The sequence below is a fragment of the Colossoma macropomum genome, unplaced genomic scaffold, assembly GCF_904425465.1.
Source record: "Colossoma macropomum unplaced genomic scaffold, Colossoma_macropomum, whole genome shotgun sequence".
Taxonomy (NCBI): domain Eukaryota; kingdom Metazoa; phylum Chordata; class Actinopteri; order Characiformes; family Serrasalmidae; genus Colossoma; species Colossoma macropomum.
The window spans coordinates 19159556-19178017 of record NW_023494806.1 but is presented as its reverse complement, the minus strand read 5'-3'; the positions used below and the strand labels follow the sequence as shown (position 1 = coordinate 19178017).

The window sequence follows — 18462 nt, the reverse complement described above, 5'->3', positions numbered from 1 at the left end:
TTTGTCTTGAAGTCCTTGTCTTTTGTCTGAACTCTGCCATTTATTTAGACAATGAAAGTAACTGCTCAAATGGGACTACTTTGTTGATTCAAAGAGGATGACATCTTTTAAAAGCCTCTCTAAATCGTTTAAACAGAAGTTCTGAAACTTTTTTCTTCCTCATGCTGTGCTCAGGGAGTTTTTTCCTTGGTACAACTGATTCAAAACAGATTATTGGGCCACTGTTGCCCATAATTTGTTTTTTAAAGAAAATGTTTTCAAGTGCTTCCTCAATTTGGCTGTCATTTCATTGTGCCCTATGGGGAGTGGAGATGAACACTAGTTCATCGTCACCTTCAGTTTTGTGGCCTCCCATGGAGTCTTTCCATGGAGTTTTCAAGTTTATATTTGTTTCTAACTAGTTTTTAATTTCTAAGTGAAAGGTGAACTAAAGACAGTAGACTACTGACCTGAGATCAGTCCACATCTGACTGATTTAAAAGGTCAAATCAACATGTGTCAACAAGTCGTGCCTGAATGTCTAACCACTACATCTAAACACATAACAGCATTTTTTCTTGGAGCTTATATATCAGCTCATAGGAGCTCATAAAATGGACAATGAGTGTAGAAACAAGGAGGTGGTCATAATGTTATGCCTGATCAGTGTATAAGAATATTAAGACTTTTGTCAGGGGAGTGTCATTGGTCAGTTAATACGCTAATGGCTAATAGTCACTTTGTGACAAGTCAGGCTGTTTTGGGAGATTTGTATGTCTTTCTAAAAAATACTTTTCTCAAAGTCATTCTTATTTTATTTTTGTTATTTCTTTTCATTATATGTTGATTGTACCAACTTTGTTAAGAAATATTTATGTGCTCGCATGAAGATTTGTGCAGATTGTCACAGCCATATAGTCTCATGGTGTTTATTTGTTTTTATTCATATCTGTACTAGGATTGCCTACAGAGTAAGAAAAACATATCAGTGTAGGAAGTAGCACTTTACAATTGAAATAAAGGCCAAACATATGCCAGTCAGCTAGGCATCAGTTAAAGCTCAAGCCATTTCTATCTGTGTGAAAGAATGATCCCTGTTATTGACACACAGACTGATAATAATGAATGATGACACCCTAAACTGTCTCTGTATATTGAATACTTTTGCATTAGTAACAGCAAAAAAGCCCTAAAGACATCACACAATCATTCTCGTTGATTGCTGCTGTTTGCGAGCGATCATCCATTAGTTTACAGGAATCTTGTGGTAACTTTATCAGACGGACTGTAATATGCTGATACATGTGTGTTTTTTTTTTAAACGATAGAAAAAGTGTTCACAAAAATGTGCTGAATATTTGCTTTACTGCTTTGTACACGTCATACAAAATCTAAAATGTCGTTTGATAATAGTAATATATAAAGGCTTTGGAACATTTCATGTATTATATACATCTTTGTAATAAAAATACAGATTTATTGAAAACATACTATATACATTTTGTACACTCATTACACATTATTCCAAATCCAAAACTACAACATATTTTAAAAATGTGTGATATTTAAATATTAAATATTTCCTTTCTACCAATAGACTCATGGTGGCGAACATCTCGGATACACCACAACGGCCATTTTTAACATATATAAGTAACATAACAGTGTCACTGATTTCCTAAGCATCGGTGGTCCTTCACAACCGAGCGCGGTATTTTCTACCCATTTTGAGACAAGCCCCAACTGTTGTGCTACATCTGGCAGGCTGCGGAAAAGAAAGAGTTGTCTGAATACGAATGGGGTACAAGCTAACCAAGTCTTTCAGCAGCTCCCTTCAGTGGCAGCCACACTCCTCTACAATCATGTCCTCATGGTGGCGCAGAACCACGTCGTCGCCCTCGTAATATAGCATAGAGAGCGAACTGAGACGAGTGGGCACGCAGGACGGACAGGTGACGCGCTCCGGATGATAGAGTTTCAGCAGACTCTGTGAGAAAAAAACAGTCCCATTTCAATTCCCAATGGCAACTAGCAAGTAGTTAAGCCACTCTGACCTTTGCCACGTATCAGTCATTGGTTGATGGATAAAAGACATATTTCCCTGATCTCGTCAACTAACAAGTCATTACTTGATGGCAAAATGCAGATTTGTCTCTTATCTCTGTAATTAGACTGTAATTAGAATAATGAACAAACGCTTCTAACGCATCTGTCATTGCAGAAAAGTTTAGACCATTGGGGTGACTTACCTGCATGTAGGCGTGATTGGTTGGCTTGAAGGATTCATCTAGCGGAATGGGACATTCGCCTTCGCAGCGGAACGCATTATATCGCTTGGGGTGCACGATCCATTCATTCCAGCCAATCTGATCGAAGTCCACCCACATGTCCACTCGCCTGCACAGCGGTCCCTGCGCGGACACCGCAGGAGAGCCAGTCACGCCTTCACCCAGGACCGGCCTAAAATGGTCCATCTCTATCCGGTTCCGCTTGTGCCGACGGTTCTGGGTGACGTCACTGGGGCGCTGCAGGACGACGTACTTGGAGTGTTCCACCGCGCGGAGTAAGGTAGGGGCGCGCACCTGACCTCGAGCCTGCGTACTCTTCGAAAACACTACGACCATGACCCTGTTTGCGGTGGGATGGTGGACTTTGCGCGTCCACCCGCTGCGGTGCTTTACTTGTACAGGCTCGGCCACGTCTCCTCCACTCCCCTCCACGGTGTCCTCTACTCCCATCTCCGCCTCCTCGTCTTGTTCGGATGTGGAATCCTCACTGGAAAGGGAGCGGTCCGTTTGATTCGGCTCCTTGCCGCTTTCTCGACGCAGCCAGTGTGTGAGCAGAACCGTCACATTGAAAACTCGCCAGGAGGAGGAGGAGGTTGAGTCGACGGCTGTGGGCTTTATGGTGCCGAGAAAGAGGGGCCGTTCACGGCAATGCTCGACGTCTGGCTCGCAGTCCTCTTGGCGAGAGTGGTAGAGATCCACGACTGCCCGCTTGGACGCGGCAAACGCGGGCACGCGGAAGCGAAGCTCACAAAGCTGAATTTCTTCACTGGCCGAAAGGGAGGACAGGTCGAAAGTGACCGTCCATCTCTCACCTGTCTGTTGACAGTCTGTAGGAAAATAGACCGAGCAGCCGTTAAAGACAGCAAAAGTCGTTCTGTCCATGCTCCGCTCACAGGGATGTACAACATGCAGTATTGCATTGAATTGTTTAGCAGTTTAATATATTGTGCAGTATGACAATAGTATGTCGCGAGGTTTGACAAACTTTGCAGAATGTTGGCAAAATCTCATTCAGCCCAAAGTTTGTAGCGCAGTGTATGTACATAAAAATAACATCTGAAAATGATATTAAATACGTTATGCTAAAATCTAATAAACGCTATATTAAAATCTAAAATGCTACACTGCTAAGCCAGACTGTGTTGTTATAGCTAGACTATGTTGCCAACGAAACAAAGATAAATGTTTTAGCTCAGTTACATAACAAAAAAACACCTTAACCTAATTATGTTGCCGTTCCCCTGTATACAAAATAAACACTATTCGAAATTAACCACGCCCCGGTTAGGCATTGATAGTGCGCTAGAGTTTCTCCTTAGGTTGAACAGGACTTTTGTCAACGTTCTGTAAAGGCTGTAGGTCAAGCCTCGGAACATAAGCTACGGTAGAGCACATTTGTGGGCGGAGCACGTACGGGTCAATTAAACCATTAAGGTGAATAAACGTGGTCATAGCAGAAACCAAGATGGAATAAACATAAACTTGATGGTCTACAGGTTCTGCCAGAGTAAAGTACTCCAGCCAAATGTCAACAGACTAGGCCTCCATGGGGAAAGTGTGAGAGGAGGGGGAATGTGTATTGAACGTCCCGTTGTAACAGACGTCTGATGGGCTAATACACACACCCGTACACATAAAACGGAAAAACTCTTTAAAGTCGAATAGGCCCTGACACTGCTGTGTTGTAAAAGGGGAGGATCAGACAGAAGGCGATAACACGAGTCCGATAATGAAGCCTGAAGTGATACAGCCCATAACTGTCAGGGCACCAGCCTGAACCTCTAACACTGCTCATATGTCCTTGATTCAGTTTGTATCGTTAGGCCACCTCAGAAGTAAAGGTTTCGACATAGGATATTTATCTGCATATAACGACCCACACAATAAAATGACCAATATTAAAATGTTAAGCCTGCATGCAAATTGCAGGACTGCTTGGAAATCAATGCAACACTATAATTTACGTTCAATTAAAATGATTAAAGATAATAATTATTATTGCATAATGATTATTTTTTTTATACACATATACACAACATAATTTAGCTAGAATTTTTCCTCAGGCAAAAAAACAAACAAACAGTCTAATAAAATATAAAACCATCACAGTGTTACATGTTAATATATCCAGTGCCTACCTTTAGCGACCAGACTAAGCACAGAGTCTGACTGATGGAGACTTGGTCTGGCATCCCTGGCTGTGCTGCTCTTCGCTGCGTTCACAGTTTTGTAGTCTCGATAGAGCTGCATCATGTACAGTGGGTACCTGTAGGGATGGTGCACAGCAACGCTGTACCCTTCATTTGTTGCCTTAGAAAGCCCTACACGAGGTCTTGTCTTGTGCTGGATCCCCATGCAGCCGAGGCCTGCTAGAGCAAATACCAAAGTGGCAAAAAATGCCATTCGACCCATCGCTTCAAGAAGTGTCTTTTATATACGCTAAAAGTCTAAATGTTGCAGCTTCCTAGGAGGACGCGAGTGGAGCTCTTCTCAGTACATCTGCTTTCTAGCTTTGCTGTGTAGTCTGGGCCTTGGACAAGGCTTTTAAAGCATCCAGCTGGCCTTTGATGACCCCTGTCATCCTGCAGCCTCTGAAGAATCCCTCTGATCCTTCAGGCACATCTGAGAAGGAACAAGAGTGGAGCTGTCAAGTTCAGTGTCTCTCGAAACCTCGCACGCTTTTATATGCACGAGGCGCGAAGCTCCTACTACCAGCATACGACATCGACTTCCTTTGATTCGAGGCCACCCAAGGACAAAACGGCGCAATTAATGCAACAATCTGTTCCTCTGGCCATTCAATGAGCGGAGCGCACAAATAAGCGACATTTATTATTTAATATAGTTGAAAGTATGCTGCGAATTACAGAGCGATCTTATGAATGTCTTATAGCTTTGCGGCTCAGATCAGTTTACAGTAGCCTAGTTAGACGCGCTCTGCGAGAAAGGTTTTCTGACTTGCTTATGTGCAAAACTGAAATTAAGCAATAAACAAGCTTTATAGGTAGTTTAAAACAGGAGTACAAGACAAATTAGACTGATGAAATGTTTTTGAAATGAAAAATGTAGCTGAAAAGAAAGATATGTACATTCATATCACATTTAAAGCATATTAGCGACAACAATAATAATACTTATTATTATTATTAGTATTATTATTGTTGTTGTTGTTGTTCTTCTTCTTCTTCTTCTTCTTGTTATTATTGTTGTTGTTGTTGTTACTGTTACATCAGTGGCTGGAATGGATTTCAAAAATACTGACTAACCAAGAATTTTATTTCTAAAAAACAAATATTCTAATCTCCTAATCAGTGCTGAACCTTTCCTTAGCTTCTCAGCTTTATTCTGTGATCTAGAAGCTCTTTCTCATGTTTTTAAGATAAAGACCTGTAGAAACTTCTACACCTTTTAGCCCAGATGTGCCTCTTTTGGTGGTACTCTAAGTGCCATATTTGGCAACTCAATGAAGCCACTCTTTTAGAAAATGACAAAGTTTTGCAGTCATTAATAAACAATGAATTCTCAAATTGTACCAAAGTAAAGTATGGTGTCCCACAAGGCTCCAATTTTTCCTAGCAAAGACTTATATTTTGTTATATTATATGTTAATGTGATATTGTTCCCAGTTACTGTCATTGCTAATAACTTATAGTTACACTGCGCATGCCAAAAATATACAATTCAAAGACATAAACAGAAATCTAGAAATGTACCATGGTACTTGGGCTACCTTTGTCTGGCACTAGTTCACCAGATAGCTGCCAAAATACTACTCGTGGTGAGCTTATGTTGTTTATAAATACGACTTATTGTCCATTTATTGCTTGTAAAATTAAAGCTAGACAATAGCTAGCTAAACAAAAGACAGATTGAAGTGTGATTGCAGACAATCGGGGAAGATGTGCTTTGTGGAGTTTTGTTGTCACTAATAAGCATTCATGACACCAATCGATAGGGAGTGAAGGGAGTCAGTGAAAGAAAGAGAAATATTTGTCCTCACGATACAGAATCAAAATGGTCTAGCCCTCATATTCCGTTCATAAATTACATGGTTTACAGTCCAGTTTCGACCGCGACAGCTAAATCATAACAATCACAGAGTGCATTTTACAGCCATACCGCTGTAGGCTATGTCAACTAATTTATGATCACAATAATTTACGAGCGGAAAATATGTACATTTTGAACCATATATTATTTACCTTTTACACACTGGAGGACACGAGCAAATTGAGCAAAAAAGCCTAAATGAATAACGTGCATTATTTTTACACACCTGCGCTTGATGTGGCTTGGTCATGCCCAAAGCAGCAGTGTGTGACAGTGTTGTGCATATCTTCGTGTATTTTTTAAGTAGGCCGTTTGGGTGAATTTAAGATAAGAATCACCACGAGTCTGACAGAACTGAAATAATTAATTTTCAATGTATAATTGTGCCCTGTGATGGACTGGTGACCTGCCCAGCGTTGGGATAGGCTCCAACAACCCCCCGCGACCCATGAAGATAAGCGGCTTAGATGATGAGTGAGTGAGTGAGTGAATGAATGAATGCATAATTGTAGGCTGTAATGCTAATTTCAGTGTGCTTTTGGATCTGAAAAATGTTATTGAGTGCACAAATTGTATGTAGTCATGTTCAGTAAATGTTTAATAAAAACATTTTATACGAATAGTTTGTAGGCCTATTTAGTAAGACATGATGCAACTGAAGCATGCCTTAGGTTGATATATTATCAAAAGACTTTCTGCATTTTGTATGAAGAATGTTAAAAAGTAATACAGCCATAAGGCAAGACATTAGTAGCCAATCCTAGCGCAGGAGGCGGGGCTTGTGGAATGCGGGTGGCTGGGAAGCCGCGTCTAAAATGTGCTTGATGGCGTAAAAAAACACCAACAGTTAGCAAAGTGAGCAACGCTGAATCTGACTGGTTAAAAGCGAAACTAGCCCGCCTTCCATCCCTCCTCCGTCATTGCGGCCTCTTATTTGGGCGTGTAATGCTGTCTATAACCGCAGTGGGCTTCATTTTCATTCTCACATCAACCTCCTACTGGCATTTTAGTCTTAACTTACACCATGTTTGTGGGATCTGCTGTGACATGTCTGCTCGCCCTTGCGAGTGTTCTGCCAGCAGGTAAGATGAGAACTTGGCTTTGATTTGTAGCTCGTTCGTGATGCATGTAATCTTTGACCAAATGGAATAACGCAGTCTTGCCATTTCCGTAATGGCAGTACTGATAAATTAACCCGCACGTGATTCCAATGACTGGACGTACTTTTTACCATTAGGGCTGTTAATTATGCTCTGTCTAAAGTCATCCGCGGTGTCCTGACTGATTTTCCATCTGCAAATAAAATCAGTGGTCTTTGTTGGAGTTTTTAAGTAGGTGTGTGTTTTAATAAACTGCAGTGTCTCAGACTGCTGTCAAAACTGATGAACTCTGTTTTTACCATACATCTTCATTATGTTTTAAAATCACTGTACGCACTATGTAGGTTTTAGAAAGGGTTTCTTAAGTGGATTTTTTTCATGCAATGATGAGAAGGCTGAATCCTCATAAAATATTTAGCATGTTTTTTGCAGAAATGCTTATTCGACCTCTGCATTACTCCACATAGCTATACAGTAAGAAATCCTACTGATAAAAAAATAACTTTAAATAACATAAAAAGAACTTTCTCTGCTGTAGGAAGGAAGCAAGAAAACCATCTTAATTGTTATTTTGGCTAAAATAATTGATAAAGAATTCTTGTAAATTCTTGTAAATATTGACCAGACAAGTATTTCTTGTAAATTATGTTAGTTCAAATACTTTACAAATATTTTTTGTTTGTAAACATACAGTCATTCCAAATTTGATGGCTGTAACACATTCCAAAAAAGTTGGGAGGGAAGCATGTGTTGGATCACCTTTCCTTTTAACAGAATTTTATAAACGTTTGGGGACTGAAGACACCGAGTCGTCCAGCTTTGAAAGCAGAATATTTTGTCCATCTTCTATTACAGAAGTCTTCAGGTGTGCAACCTTGCAGGGTCCTTGTTATCTGGATCACACGCAGAATGTGGATTGGTGTTGTCATGTTGAAATAAGCATCCATTATTTCCATAAATAATCAGAATACACATTTCTACCATGCATAAGTACAGTTTCAGATGAGCTCAAGCACAGAGAAGTTGTCAGCGTTTCTGGATGCTGTTGACATATGGTTTCTGCTGTACATAATATGTTTATTGACAGCGGTTTTCAAAGCATTCCTGAGCTCATGTGGTGATATCTATCACAGAAACATGCCGGTTTTAATGCAGTTCCTTTGTGCATGGAGATTTCTCTGAATTCCCTGAAGATTCCCTGAATCTTATAATGATATTATGCACTGAACGAGCTGAAATACTTAAAATCCTTGCAACCCCTGGCTGAGGAAAGGTATTGTTAAACTGTTGGATTATTTGCTGGTGCATTTTTGCCAAAGTGGTGAGCCTCAACCCATCCTTGCTTATAAAGAACTAGGCCTTTCCTGGATGCTCCTTTTATATCCAAGTATGATTGCATCACCTGTTTAAGATATTTTTTGAACATGTCACAATGTTCTTCGTCTTAAAAAAGTGTTGCAGGCATTAATTTCACAACGAGCATATATTGTAAAAAAATACAATGAATATAAAAGTTTATGTTCAAATACAGGGCAAAGTATTTTTATAAATCACTACTTACTGTTTTTATATGCATTTTACCCACTGTTGCAACTTTTTTAGAATTTGAACAGAATCTGTTCAATATTCTGTTTAGATCTAACTTAGTTTTCTGACAGACTTATAACATTAGTCACTGACTTATCTCATGGACCTTTCTCCAGTTTGATCCAAGTGCTTCTCTTTAATCTTAACTGTAAACCTCTGCTGTACTAGTTCAAAGCCCTGTTGTCTGATGTGGCCCAGGTTAGGATGAGTTTCCTTTTTTAAGTCTTGGTTCCTCTCAGAATCTCTTCTTCATAGTCTTAGTGAGTTTTTCTGCCACTGCGTAAACCCAGATCTATGTAAAGTGGATTTGTGATATTGTCTGTTTATAAAAAAGCTACATAAATAAAATTTAAATAAATATCTGTGAAATAATAAAAAGTAACTAACGCTGCCCCACACTACGCACCACGTTTTTGGGCTGTTTTGTCTGAATGTAATAACTTTGTGTTCTTGCAAATCTGCAGGTTCTTTTCTGTTTAGCTGTACCCTTGTGTTCCTCTGTCAGATCAGCTGTGGTGATGACTGGGTATTAATGTTTCAGTGTTGTGTGACTTTATTACAGGGCAGACAAGAATCATAGGGCCCCGCTCTCCACCACTGAAAACGTCCAGCCTTTCAATGGTAACTGAATACTCTTCTTTCATCTGGCTATAGGCCTGTCACAATTATGACATAATAAATGATTATTTGAGGTGATCACAGATAATGTAAGCTCATCATAATTATTTTCTTCAGTCAGTTTTCACCATCTTTTACTTTGCAAGGAAAAAGGAGTATGAATTGGGATGGCATTTTTTATCAATAGAGTTGACAAAAGTGCATGTGAATAAAAGAAAGCAGAAAATGCATTTGTGTCATGGTTCTTACAAAAAACAAAAATTCTGACTAGTGTTAGAACAGCTTAGGAGTGCAGCAGTGATCTTTTAATTTTTTAAAAAAACTATTTATTTAAAAAAAAAATAAAACTGTGTTGGATAGTGCCCTGTTCCCCTCAATGTTTCCGTAGTGGGCAAGTCTTTGGCCTTTTAACAGGTTTTGCAAGACAGTGATACATTAATTTTGCACTTATTTTTGACAGAACAATAAAAAGGGGTATATTTTAATGTTTCCCAGCACCCACATATGAGGCTTTTTTTTGGCTGAAAATGAATTCAGATGATGGAAGTTTTCTCCTATATTAACAATAGAAATTGATTTTTAAGTTGCAACACAGCAAGCAGTATGTCAAAACATAAGATCTTTCAGCTCAGTTCTTTTTTTAAAACTATGTCTTTATCATAGAAAGCGTGTCAGTGGGGTGGGAAGAGTTTCACTTCTTCTTTTACATAAACAAGACTATGTGTGAACATGTGTGAGCGGTGCGATCTATAAACTGATTGATATTTAAAAAAAACAAAGGGGAATAAACATGCTAGAGTTTAAAATGAGGACCTGAAAATGTGTTTGTTGCTATAGAGGAGGCTCACATCTACATTTTTTGTCTGTTCTGAACCTGAAAAGGGGTTGTGAAAGTCATTTTTGTACCTATGTACTGTCATGTGCTGCACAAGCATTTTGGTGGTTTTCAACAACCTGCAGAAATTCACACAGAGGTGAAAAAAATACATTTTAGTTTCAACACACTCGTTGATTCATAAATAGTGCAGTAGAACTACGCAAGACAATTAGGTAGATGTAAACTTTAATTATAGTCATATGCAAAAGTAAGTATGCATAGTTATATGCAAAAGTTTGAACACCTAGTCAAATTACATGTTTTGTTGATTTTGAAAATAAGTAAAATGTAATTTCTCTAAATTTTAGTGTGTTCAGAGTTTATTTTGCACAAAAAAACATAATATCTGGCCTGTGCAAAAGTTATGGCACTTATATACCCCCAATATGTTAAACTCAACATTATCAAACATAAAGTCATGTAAATTTTGTGTCATAACTTTTGAACAGACCATATTTTGTGTTTTTTGTTTTGTTTATGTGTTAAATTCAGCAAATAAATACTTAGTATGTTATCTGCAGGGCATGTGTACTTACTTTGACTTAGAAAATCAACACAAGTCATTTAAGCAACGGTGTGCAAACTGCTGTAGATGTATATGCAAGATACTTCACCATGATACTTTATCACTTTTTCAGCATTTTCCTTGCAATATTGACCAGAATACAGCAAAACAAATAAGCATTTCAAGTTTCAGCCAAGACTATGTAGGACCAACTAATAATTTACTCTCCTCTCTAGGCTGAAAACACTTGCAGCGACTGCACCAAGATCATTGAGCTTTTTTTGGACATGCTCTCCAAACCAGACACACAGGTGAGTGTGAATAGGGCGGTTGCACAATACGTTTTGAGATATTTTCATTGAAGAATTATCAAAGACTGTATAATGTGCAAAGGCCAACATATCTCTCCCATGTGAAAATCACACTATTGCACTATATCTACAAAAAGCAAATGTCTTCTGTAGAACTTTATTTGCAGAACTGAAAATGTTTCATGGCTGTGTAGCCTATTTGAAGCTTTAAGGAAGTGCAAAAATTGTGGTGTGACTTTCATATATTATTCAAAAACGGTTTCGAGCAAAGGTTATTGGAGATCACTTTGGTGGTATGACGGTCAAAGAAAAAGGTTTAAAGCATTTTGGAAAGCATTCAGCATTGTGCAAAAGTCTTGAGCATTTGAGGAAATTATATGTAAAACCATTTATCAGTGCAGTAAGCATTTTATTGTAAACATTAATTGTTTTAATTAAATATAAACCAATAATCAATTTAACAATACATGGTGATTTGATGTGTGTGAGTGTGTTAGCTTAGCCATTTTCAAATCTCTCCTTAAGGAAGCCCAGTATTTTGTCACGGTCAGACAAAAACCTTGTATCTCCAAACGATAGCTTAACAAGAGAAGAAAAAAACATTCTCTCAATGTAAGTTCATGTAACATGATTTTATTGCAAGCAATTTTGGACCACTTGTCATTGACTTTTACAATGTCAAGGGCAGCTGGTATTTTCAAATTATGTCAAAATAGAAGAAAGATGAAACAGGATTTTGTTCCAGCAGCGTCGTTTTACAGTTACCATAAAGTACCTAGTTTATCTAATCAATCCTTCATTAAACTACTTCAGGTGTGCTTCATTGTAAGCTAAAACAGCATAGCTGAGTGTGGCTGGGATAAATGTGGAGAAAGTTGCTGTCTTGCTGTAGTGTGTAGAACTTATAGAATAGTGGTCACAAACTGCTCCCGGAGATCTATCTTCCTGCAGACTTTCGCTCCAACCCTAATCAACCCTGCCTGAACCATCGAATTATTGCTTTCAGAAGTCTTTAATTAGCTGAAGGAGATTTTAGATTTGAGTCGGAGGTGAAACCTGCAGGAAAGTGATCTCCAGGAGGTGACCACTGCACTAGAGTATCGATTTCAGCTTAAGCACAAACTTTGGTCTCACAGTACTGTAATTTTTTTTTTATAGGAACTGATCAGAGACTCTGTCAATCAGCTTTGTGGTCGTCTTCCAGGGACAGCAGCCATTACTGACTGTGTTGAAAAAGTGAAAACATATCTGCCAGTTGTCATAAAAGGTTTCATTTCTTTTGCTGTAAGTACATCCCCATCATGTGCACATAGTCCTTTAACTTGAATGACTTGTAACTGCCTGATGTTCAGTAAATGTTAGCATTCTGACATTTTGGACCTGACATGAAATGTATAATTTTTTTAGGAAATGATTAATTGTATCTTGAAGTCTCATTTCATGACAAACATTAATAATTTTCATACAATTTAGAATCATTTAAAAAAAATACACTGAATGCACAAACATGACTGAACAAGATATCATGACTGGATAAAATGTATGCATTTACACAGTAGTGAAATACAGACAGTACACAAAGTTTTTCTATAAATATAAGTTTAAGAATGGCCTGAGAACATTATTTTGGCCTAAAAAAATGAACGCACACATTACTGACAATTCAATTATAAGTAATTTAGAACATGTTTATGTCTGTGTTGGCCCATAGATACATAAAGAGGGTGACATCTGCATGGTGCTTGGACTGTGTGCAGTCCAGCAAGAAAGCAAAGCACCAGAGGTGCTTCATGTTAGCCTGGAAGCAGTTGGTTTCCTCCAAGCACAGCCTTCAACAGGGACTAGTCATGAGGTATGCTGACGTATTTAGGTTCAGCAGCATTGCCCAATTCTACTCCTGCTCTCCTATAAAGTTCAGTTCCGTATCATGGAAAATGTAATATTCCTTACTTTTTTTTGATGTAATTCATGAGTTTGATGTAATATGAAACCATTGTTAATGTTTACTCTCCAGTCTGTCCATATATGGAAACTAATTTAAATGGAAACCCCAAAAGCAGTCTTATTTTATACTGATTTTATTGTTTTTGTCATGGTTTGTTGACTTTCTAAGTGAAAATAAGTTATCCCCTACAGGGAATAAACATAAATATGGCATTTTCTGCTAATTTAAGGTTATTTTTATTTGCCACATAAAATGTAAAATGTGCCATAATGTTTGCACAGCAACATTTTATGTTTTCTTTTTTCCCAAGCAACAGTAATAAAATGTTTGCAGAGCAATATTTTATGCTTTCTTTTTTCCCAAGCAACAGTAATTATACATTAAAATGTGCGGAAGTGTGTTCTATGTAGAGGATGTGTACTTATTTTAACTTAGAAAATCAACAAAGCATATAATTTGACCGGGCTGCCCAAACTTTCATATGCACCTGTCTATGCACCTGTCTATGCGCCTATTCTGCCTACAGCAGTTTAGCTCCGCTCTCTCCACTCACTGTAGAGTTGATCAGCAGGAAGAAGGGTTGGACACCCCCGATTTATAGCATGTCTGCTTATCTTGCTGTTCGTTTTATGATTTTAGATAAGCATCTAAATTGCGCTACTTGGAACTTCCTCTTTTAAAATCTCACCCTGTTTTCTTCTGCCAACAGGTGCAAATCAGTCCCCAATGCACATTCTGTCTTTTTATCATCAAAAAATTGGAAGATATGTTGCCAAAGGAGAGAACCGAAGTAAGTTTTCTTTACTGAAGCGGCCATATCACAGAAAAACAAATTTTCCTTTGATTTTTTTGAAAAAAACTTCATGAAGAAAAAAGGTGCTTCTCCCAGCTATAGGGGAGGTGCTAACAAAAAAGGGGGTGAAGGGATGAAGGCCTTGCATGTAGGCCAAATTGTCATGTTTTTAACCAAAGTTACATGTTTACTGAGGATAGAATGAGCGTTGCAAATTTTCACTTGAGACCCCCTTTTTTGAAAAACTGACTGTTCTATATAGTCCATATATGGAAACTACAGTACTGTAAAAAAGTCAGAGACCACTCTTTATTTACTTAATTTACAGTGAAAACGACCACAAGCTGTATATATATATTTTTTTTTTGGAGAGATTGGTCCACTTGCCTAAGGAATGGAAAGTCGAAGGAAAATAAGGGAAAAGTAGTGGCTTCAGTTTTCAAAAGTGAGTTTAAAGCTCCCGAGTGGCGCAACCGTCTAAGCGTTGACCCTATCAGGAGATCGCGAGTTCGATCCCTGGTGATGCTACAGCCATCCGTAGCCGGGAGTCCGAGAGAGCATAATTGGCCTGGGTGGGTAGGATGGCCCCCCCTTCTCCCCCCATCACTCAGCGCGATGCTAGATAGCGCAGGCGTCTGTTAGCTGACGTAACAGACCTGGCGGTTGGCGCTCTCCTCCGAGCGTGTTTAGCTGTCGTTGCGTGAGCGGCAGTTCGAAAAGAAGCAGTGGCTGGCTTCACAGGTCTCGGAGGAAGCCTGTGTTAGCCTTCACCCTCCTAGCGTTGATAGAATCGTGTGATTGGGGGAGTCCTAACTAGCGGGTGGAATTGGAGACGACTAAATTGGGGAGAAAATTGGGCAAAAAAAAAAGTGAGTTCAAAATAGTATTAAAATATATAGAGAGATTGGAACTCTTAATAACCATCCAAGGCCTGGCAGAGCACCAAAACCGTGACCATCAGAGAAACAGTAAAGCTTTCATCTATGCGAGATACAAGAAAATCAAACTTCACTCTAACAGGTGTTGACAGGTATTGCTGTCTATCCCTCCACTGTGAGAAGACACTGGGCCTTAAAGGATTTGTAGCTTGTCAAGAAGACGTTACTGAGAAAATAGACAAAAAAGAACAAAGAACACCATCTTAAATACTAAGGTTTTATAGTCTGATTTTGTAATTGGGATAATTTGGATTTTGAGAGGTAAAGTAGAAAATACAACCAACTTCTAAGACTGACCTTATTTATAAAAAGCATGCAAATTACAAGAAGCATGACAAAATATCCCTGCAGAGAAAAACTGAAAGCAAAAGAAAGCAAAAAAAAAGATATTTTTCTGTAAGAATTTCTATGTAATGTTCTGTTAAATATATTCTTTCTGCTTTTTCCCTGATGTTAACAAAATAAATAACTTTTACTTAATGGCTATTTTAACTGGAAATAAATCAATGATTGGCTGGTCTCTGATTTTGCACAGTACTGTAAGCTGCAAAAACAGCCAATTTTGAATTCATTGGGGTTGTGATATTGGCATAATACTGGGCAGCAAGAGGTCATTCACATATATCACTCTTAAAGACACAGCAACAGAAAGTCTAAGAGACTAAGAAAGTTTGGAAAAAAAATGGTCAAAATTAATTAGGGCTATTTTTGGTACATGGTACCACATACATTTTAGACTTTTTATAAGCAAAATGTAGAATATGGTCCCTTTAACACTGTAGTGTATATGATAAAAGATTAAAAGTGCACCAATCCTAATATTGAAAGCTGATAATCTGAACTCTGTTATAGAAAAGTATAGTGGAGGCTCTGGAGAAAATCTGCAGCTACTTGCCTGATCACTACAAAGAGCAGTGCAACAACTTCTTGGAAACGTATGGCAAGCAGATCATTGACTTCCTGCTCACCTCTGCCACTCCCCATACAATATGCACTCTGCTACACATGTGTCTTGTACAGGAGAGACCTGCTATGGGTAATTAGAGAAAATAAAGTGCATTTATGACTTTGCAATTGCAAGACTGTTGCAGTTCTCTCTCATTTCAGTGCTATACAACTCCTGTTACAAACATTTCCAGCACAGTCAGCTCATACCCACTCTTGTACTTCTCATCCTGCTACTTCTCATTCTTCAGTGCCCTACCTGCCATCGGACTGTCAGTCTTGTAAAACACTGGTGATCCTGACCCAGATTGGCCTGGGCCAGAATGCTACTGAGCATCAGACTTCCTCTATGCTCTGGAAGACATGCCTTCACCACCCTAATGCACTTCCAGGGGTAACAGTCATAACACTGGCATTGTATCTTTTATTATTAAAATTGATGTTCACTCAGACCAGCACACATTGGTGAATTGGTAAATTGGACCCTTTATGTCATTAATTGACCAGTCGAATATATGGCTAGTATGTTAATATGGCTGACAATGAAATGAAGCTGAATTTTCATAATCTCAGCATAGGCAAGTGTATTTAAGATTATTTAACAACTCAGAATGGTTAATTGGTGTGTACATTTTCTATATTTGTTGGCTTCATTAGCTTCATAACTCAAGTGTAAAACTAAAAAAGCAACCATCAGAAGGAAAAAATGTTATTGGCTGATTGACTATGTTTTGGTAAAAAAAAAAAACTTAACGTAAATTTGATCTCAAGTCATTACTCATCACCCAATCATCACTTTAAACCGTGATTAGCATGTAGTTACTAAGTAATATTTCTAATCAATTTTCATTCTCCATGCTTTCGCAGTGTGAACTGTTTATTCAGCGTCATGGCCTGGCGCTAGTGAGGATTCTGGGAAAACAAGACAAAGCCGTAACCACATGCCAGGTAATCTTTCAAGTCAAGCAAAATAATTTTTTCCACTCCCAGCTACTGAGCTAAATTCCTTCATTTTATACATTCTGATTCAGCCAATAGGGACATTGTATTTGAATTTCAAAGGATAACTTAGGAAGCCAAGTCTGTACACAAACACTATTGGCTTGCAAAGCTATTGACCAAAATTTTGATATTACAAAAGTCAAAAGATGAAAGAGGAATGTGGCCAGAAACAGTTCATATAGATAACAACACAGGAAAAATACAGTATAATATAGCAATATTTTGAGTTTAAAATAACAGTATAGATACATGGAGGCCAAAGTATTTAATTTTATTAGTAAATTAATACTATATGTGTATTAAGGATATTAAACCCAGACTAATATATTACCAGAATCCTTTAATTCATACCACAGTGCCATTTCTTATGGTGAGCCCAAGGCATCTATAAGGGGTAGTTGTCAGGAACCATTAGAAAACATGAGTGGATTGCACATGGAAGAATGAGGTTTTATCCCATAATATCAGTATGGGTCACTTGGCTAGACTCCTAAAATTACATTCATCTGCCCTAAAAAATGCCCTGTATAATAGTGTTTCCTAAATATTCAAATTTAAATGTTTGTCCAGTTAAATGTTTGTCCAAATAAAAGCATCTGCTTTAAATATAAGAATAGTTTTTGAATACTAATTTGTCTACTTCACAGTTCTTTTTTGCTTCAATAAAAAGACTGAAGGGAGATGAACAAAGTGTAAACTTTATTATATATAAAAGTCTTCTTTTGGTGGAATAACTTATGGTCAAAATGAATAAACTGCATGGTCAAATCACAATTATTAGCATTACAAATATCACAGTAGAATTGTGTTGTGGCTCAAATGTTGCAATATCATATTGGGGGTTTGCAGCGGCTCCAACCCCAAGACCCTATATATGCTATAAATCCTATTTGTTGGCAATTTAAAAAGGCTGGTATTACTTCTGATTTCTTTGTGGCAGCAGAAGCAAAAGGAGATCCAACAGATCTCCAAAAGCCATGCACATCTATAACCAAAATATATATATATTTTTTTTTAAATACTATACAAAAGGCCTCTTTTTCTAATTCTAATCTAATTTCTTACTCTTCTTTCATTTTTCAGGAGTTCTTCTGTAAGGGACATGAATAGCATGGTGGAGCTTCAAGCAAAGAACCCCTTGACAATTTGACGATGTTTAATTTGCATTCTGTCTGTATTACCTCATAAAGGCAGAGTACCAAGATCAACAAATGGGTGATTTACAAATGGGTTTTTATCGTGACAATCGTTTTGCAGCCTTGTTCAAATATTTTTTTTTCTATGCAGAAGACACTTTTGCTTTTTAAAATAAATCCTGACTACAGATCCCTAAAAGCAATCTTCTGCTTTATTCACAGAGAACCATGTTTCTATTCACATTTTATGTTTTCACACATTTGTGCAGTATGCCATTTATATTTTCCCCTCAGACCATAAAAGCTGTTCATAAGGTCAAATTAAAAGTTACATGCATGCAAACGTGCCCAATGTTTGCATGCAAAGCCAGTCTCTAATCATTAGTAA

General features: G+C 38.0%; 2 protein-coding genes across 2 annotated transcripts; one reads left to right on the top strand and one right to left on the bottom strand.

Annotated features, from left to right (window-relative positions):
- Positions 1–858: 858 nt before the first annotated feature.
- On the bottom strand, positions 859–4679 carry spaw (southpaw). Its single transcript, XM_036599130.1, has 3 exons — positions 4406–4679; positions 2229–3094; positions 859–1966 (listed from the first exon to the last, which is right to left on the bottom strand). The coding sequence occupies exons 1-3, from the start codon at positions 4677–4679 to the stop codon at positions 1814–1816; spliced, it is 1293 nt and encodes a 430-aa protein (XP_036455023.1). The 3' UTR covers positions 859–1813.
- Positions 4680–7241: 2562 nt separating this feature from the next.
- Positions 7242–18194, top strand: sftpbb (surfactant protein Bb). Its single transcript, XM_036598321.1, has 10 exons — positions 7242–7399; positions 9567–9625; positions 11241–11315; positions 12474–12599; positions 13027–13167; positions 13970–14050; positions 15844–16027; positions 16188–16330; positions 16804–16884; positions 18022–18194. The coding sequence occupies exons 1-10, from the start codon at positions 7342–7344 to the stop codon at positions 18046–18048; spliced, it is 975 nt and encodes a 324-aa protein (XP_036454214.1). The 5' UTR covers positions 7242–7341; the 3' UTR covers positions 18049–18194.
- Positions 18195–18462: the final 268 nt, after the last annotated feature.

What these genes read in the sequence shown, in the direction of transcription:
- spaw (XM_036599130.1), bottom strand. Translation starts at nt 4,679, where the DNA reads ATGGGTCGAATGGCATTTTTTGCCACTTTGGTATTTGCTCTAGCAGGC. An exon ending in GCTTAGTCTGGTCGCTAAAG is followed by an intron (nt 3,095 to 4,405) that starts GTAGGCACTGGA and finishes ATTTTCCTACAG; the next exon opens with ACTGTCAACAGACAGGTGAG. An exon ending in CCAATCACGCCTACATGCAG is followed by an intron (nt 1,967 to 2,228) that starts GTAAGTCACCCC and finishes TTTTTCTCACAG; the next exon opens with AGTCTGCTGAAACTCTATCA.
- sftpbb (XM_036598321.1), top strand. Translation starts at nt 7,342, where the DNA reads ATGTTTGTGGGATCTGCTGTGACATGTCTGCTCGCCCTTGCGAGTGTT. An exon ending in TCTCCAAACCAGACACACAG is followed by an intron (nt 11,316 to 12,473) that starts GTGAGTGTGAAT and finishes TTTTTTTTATAG; the next exon opens with GAACTGATCAGAGACTCTGT. An exon ending in CAACAGGGACTAGTCATGAG is followed by an intron (nt 13,168 to 13,969) that starts GTATGCTGACGT and finishes TTCTGCCAACAG; the next exon opens with GTGCAAATCAGTCCCCAATG.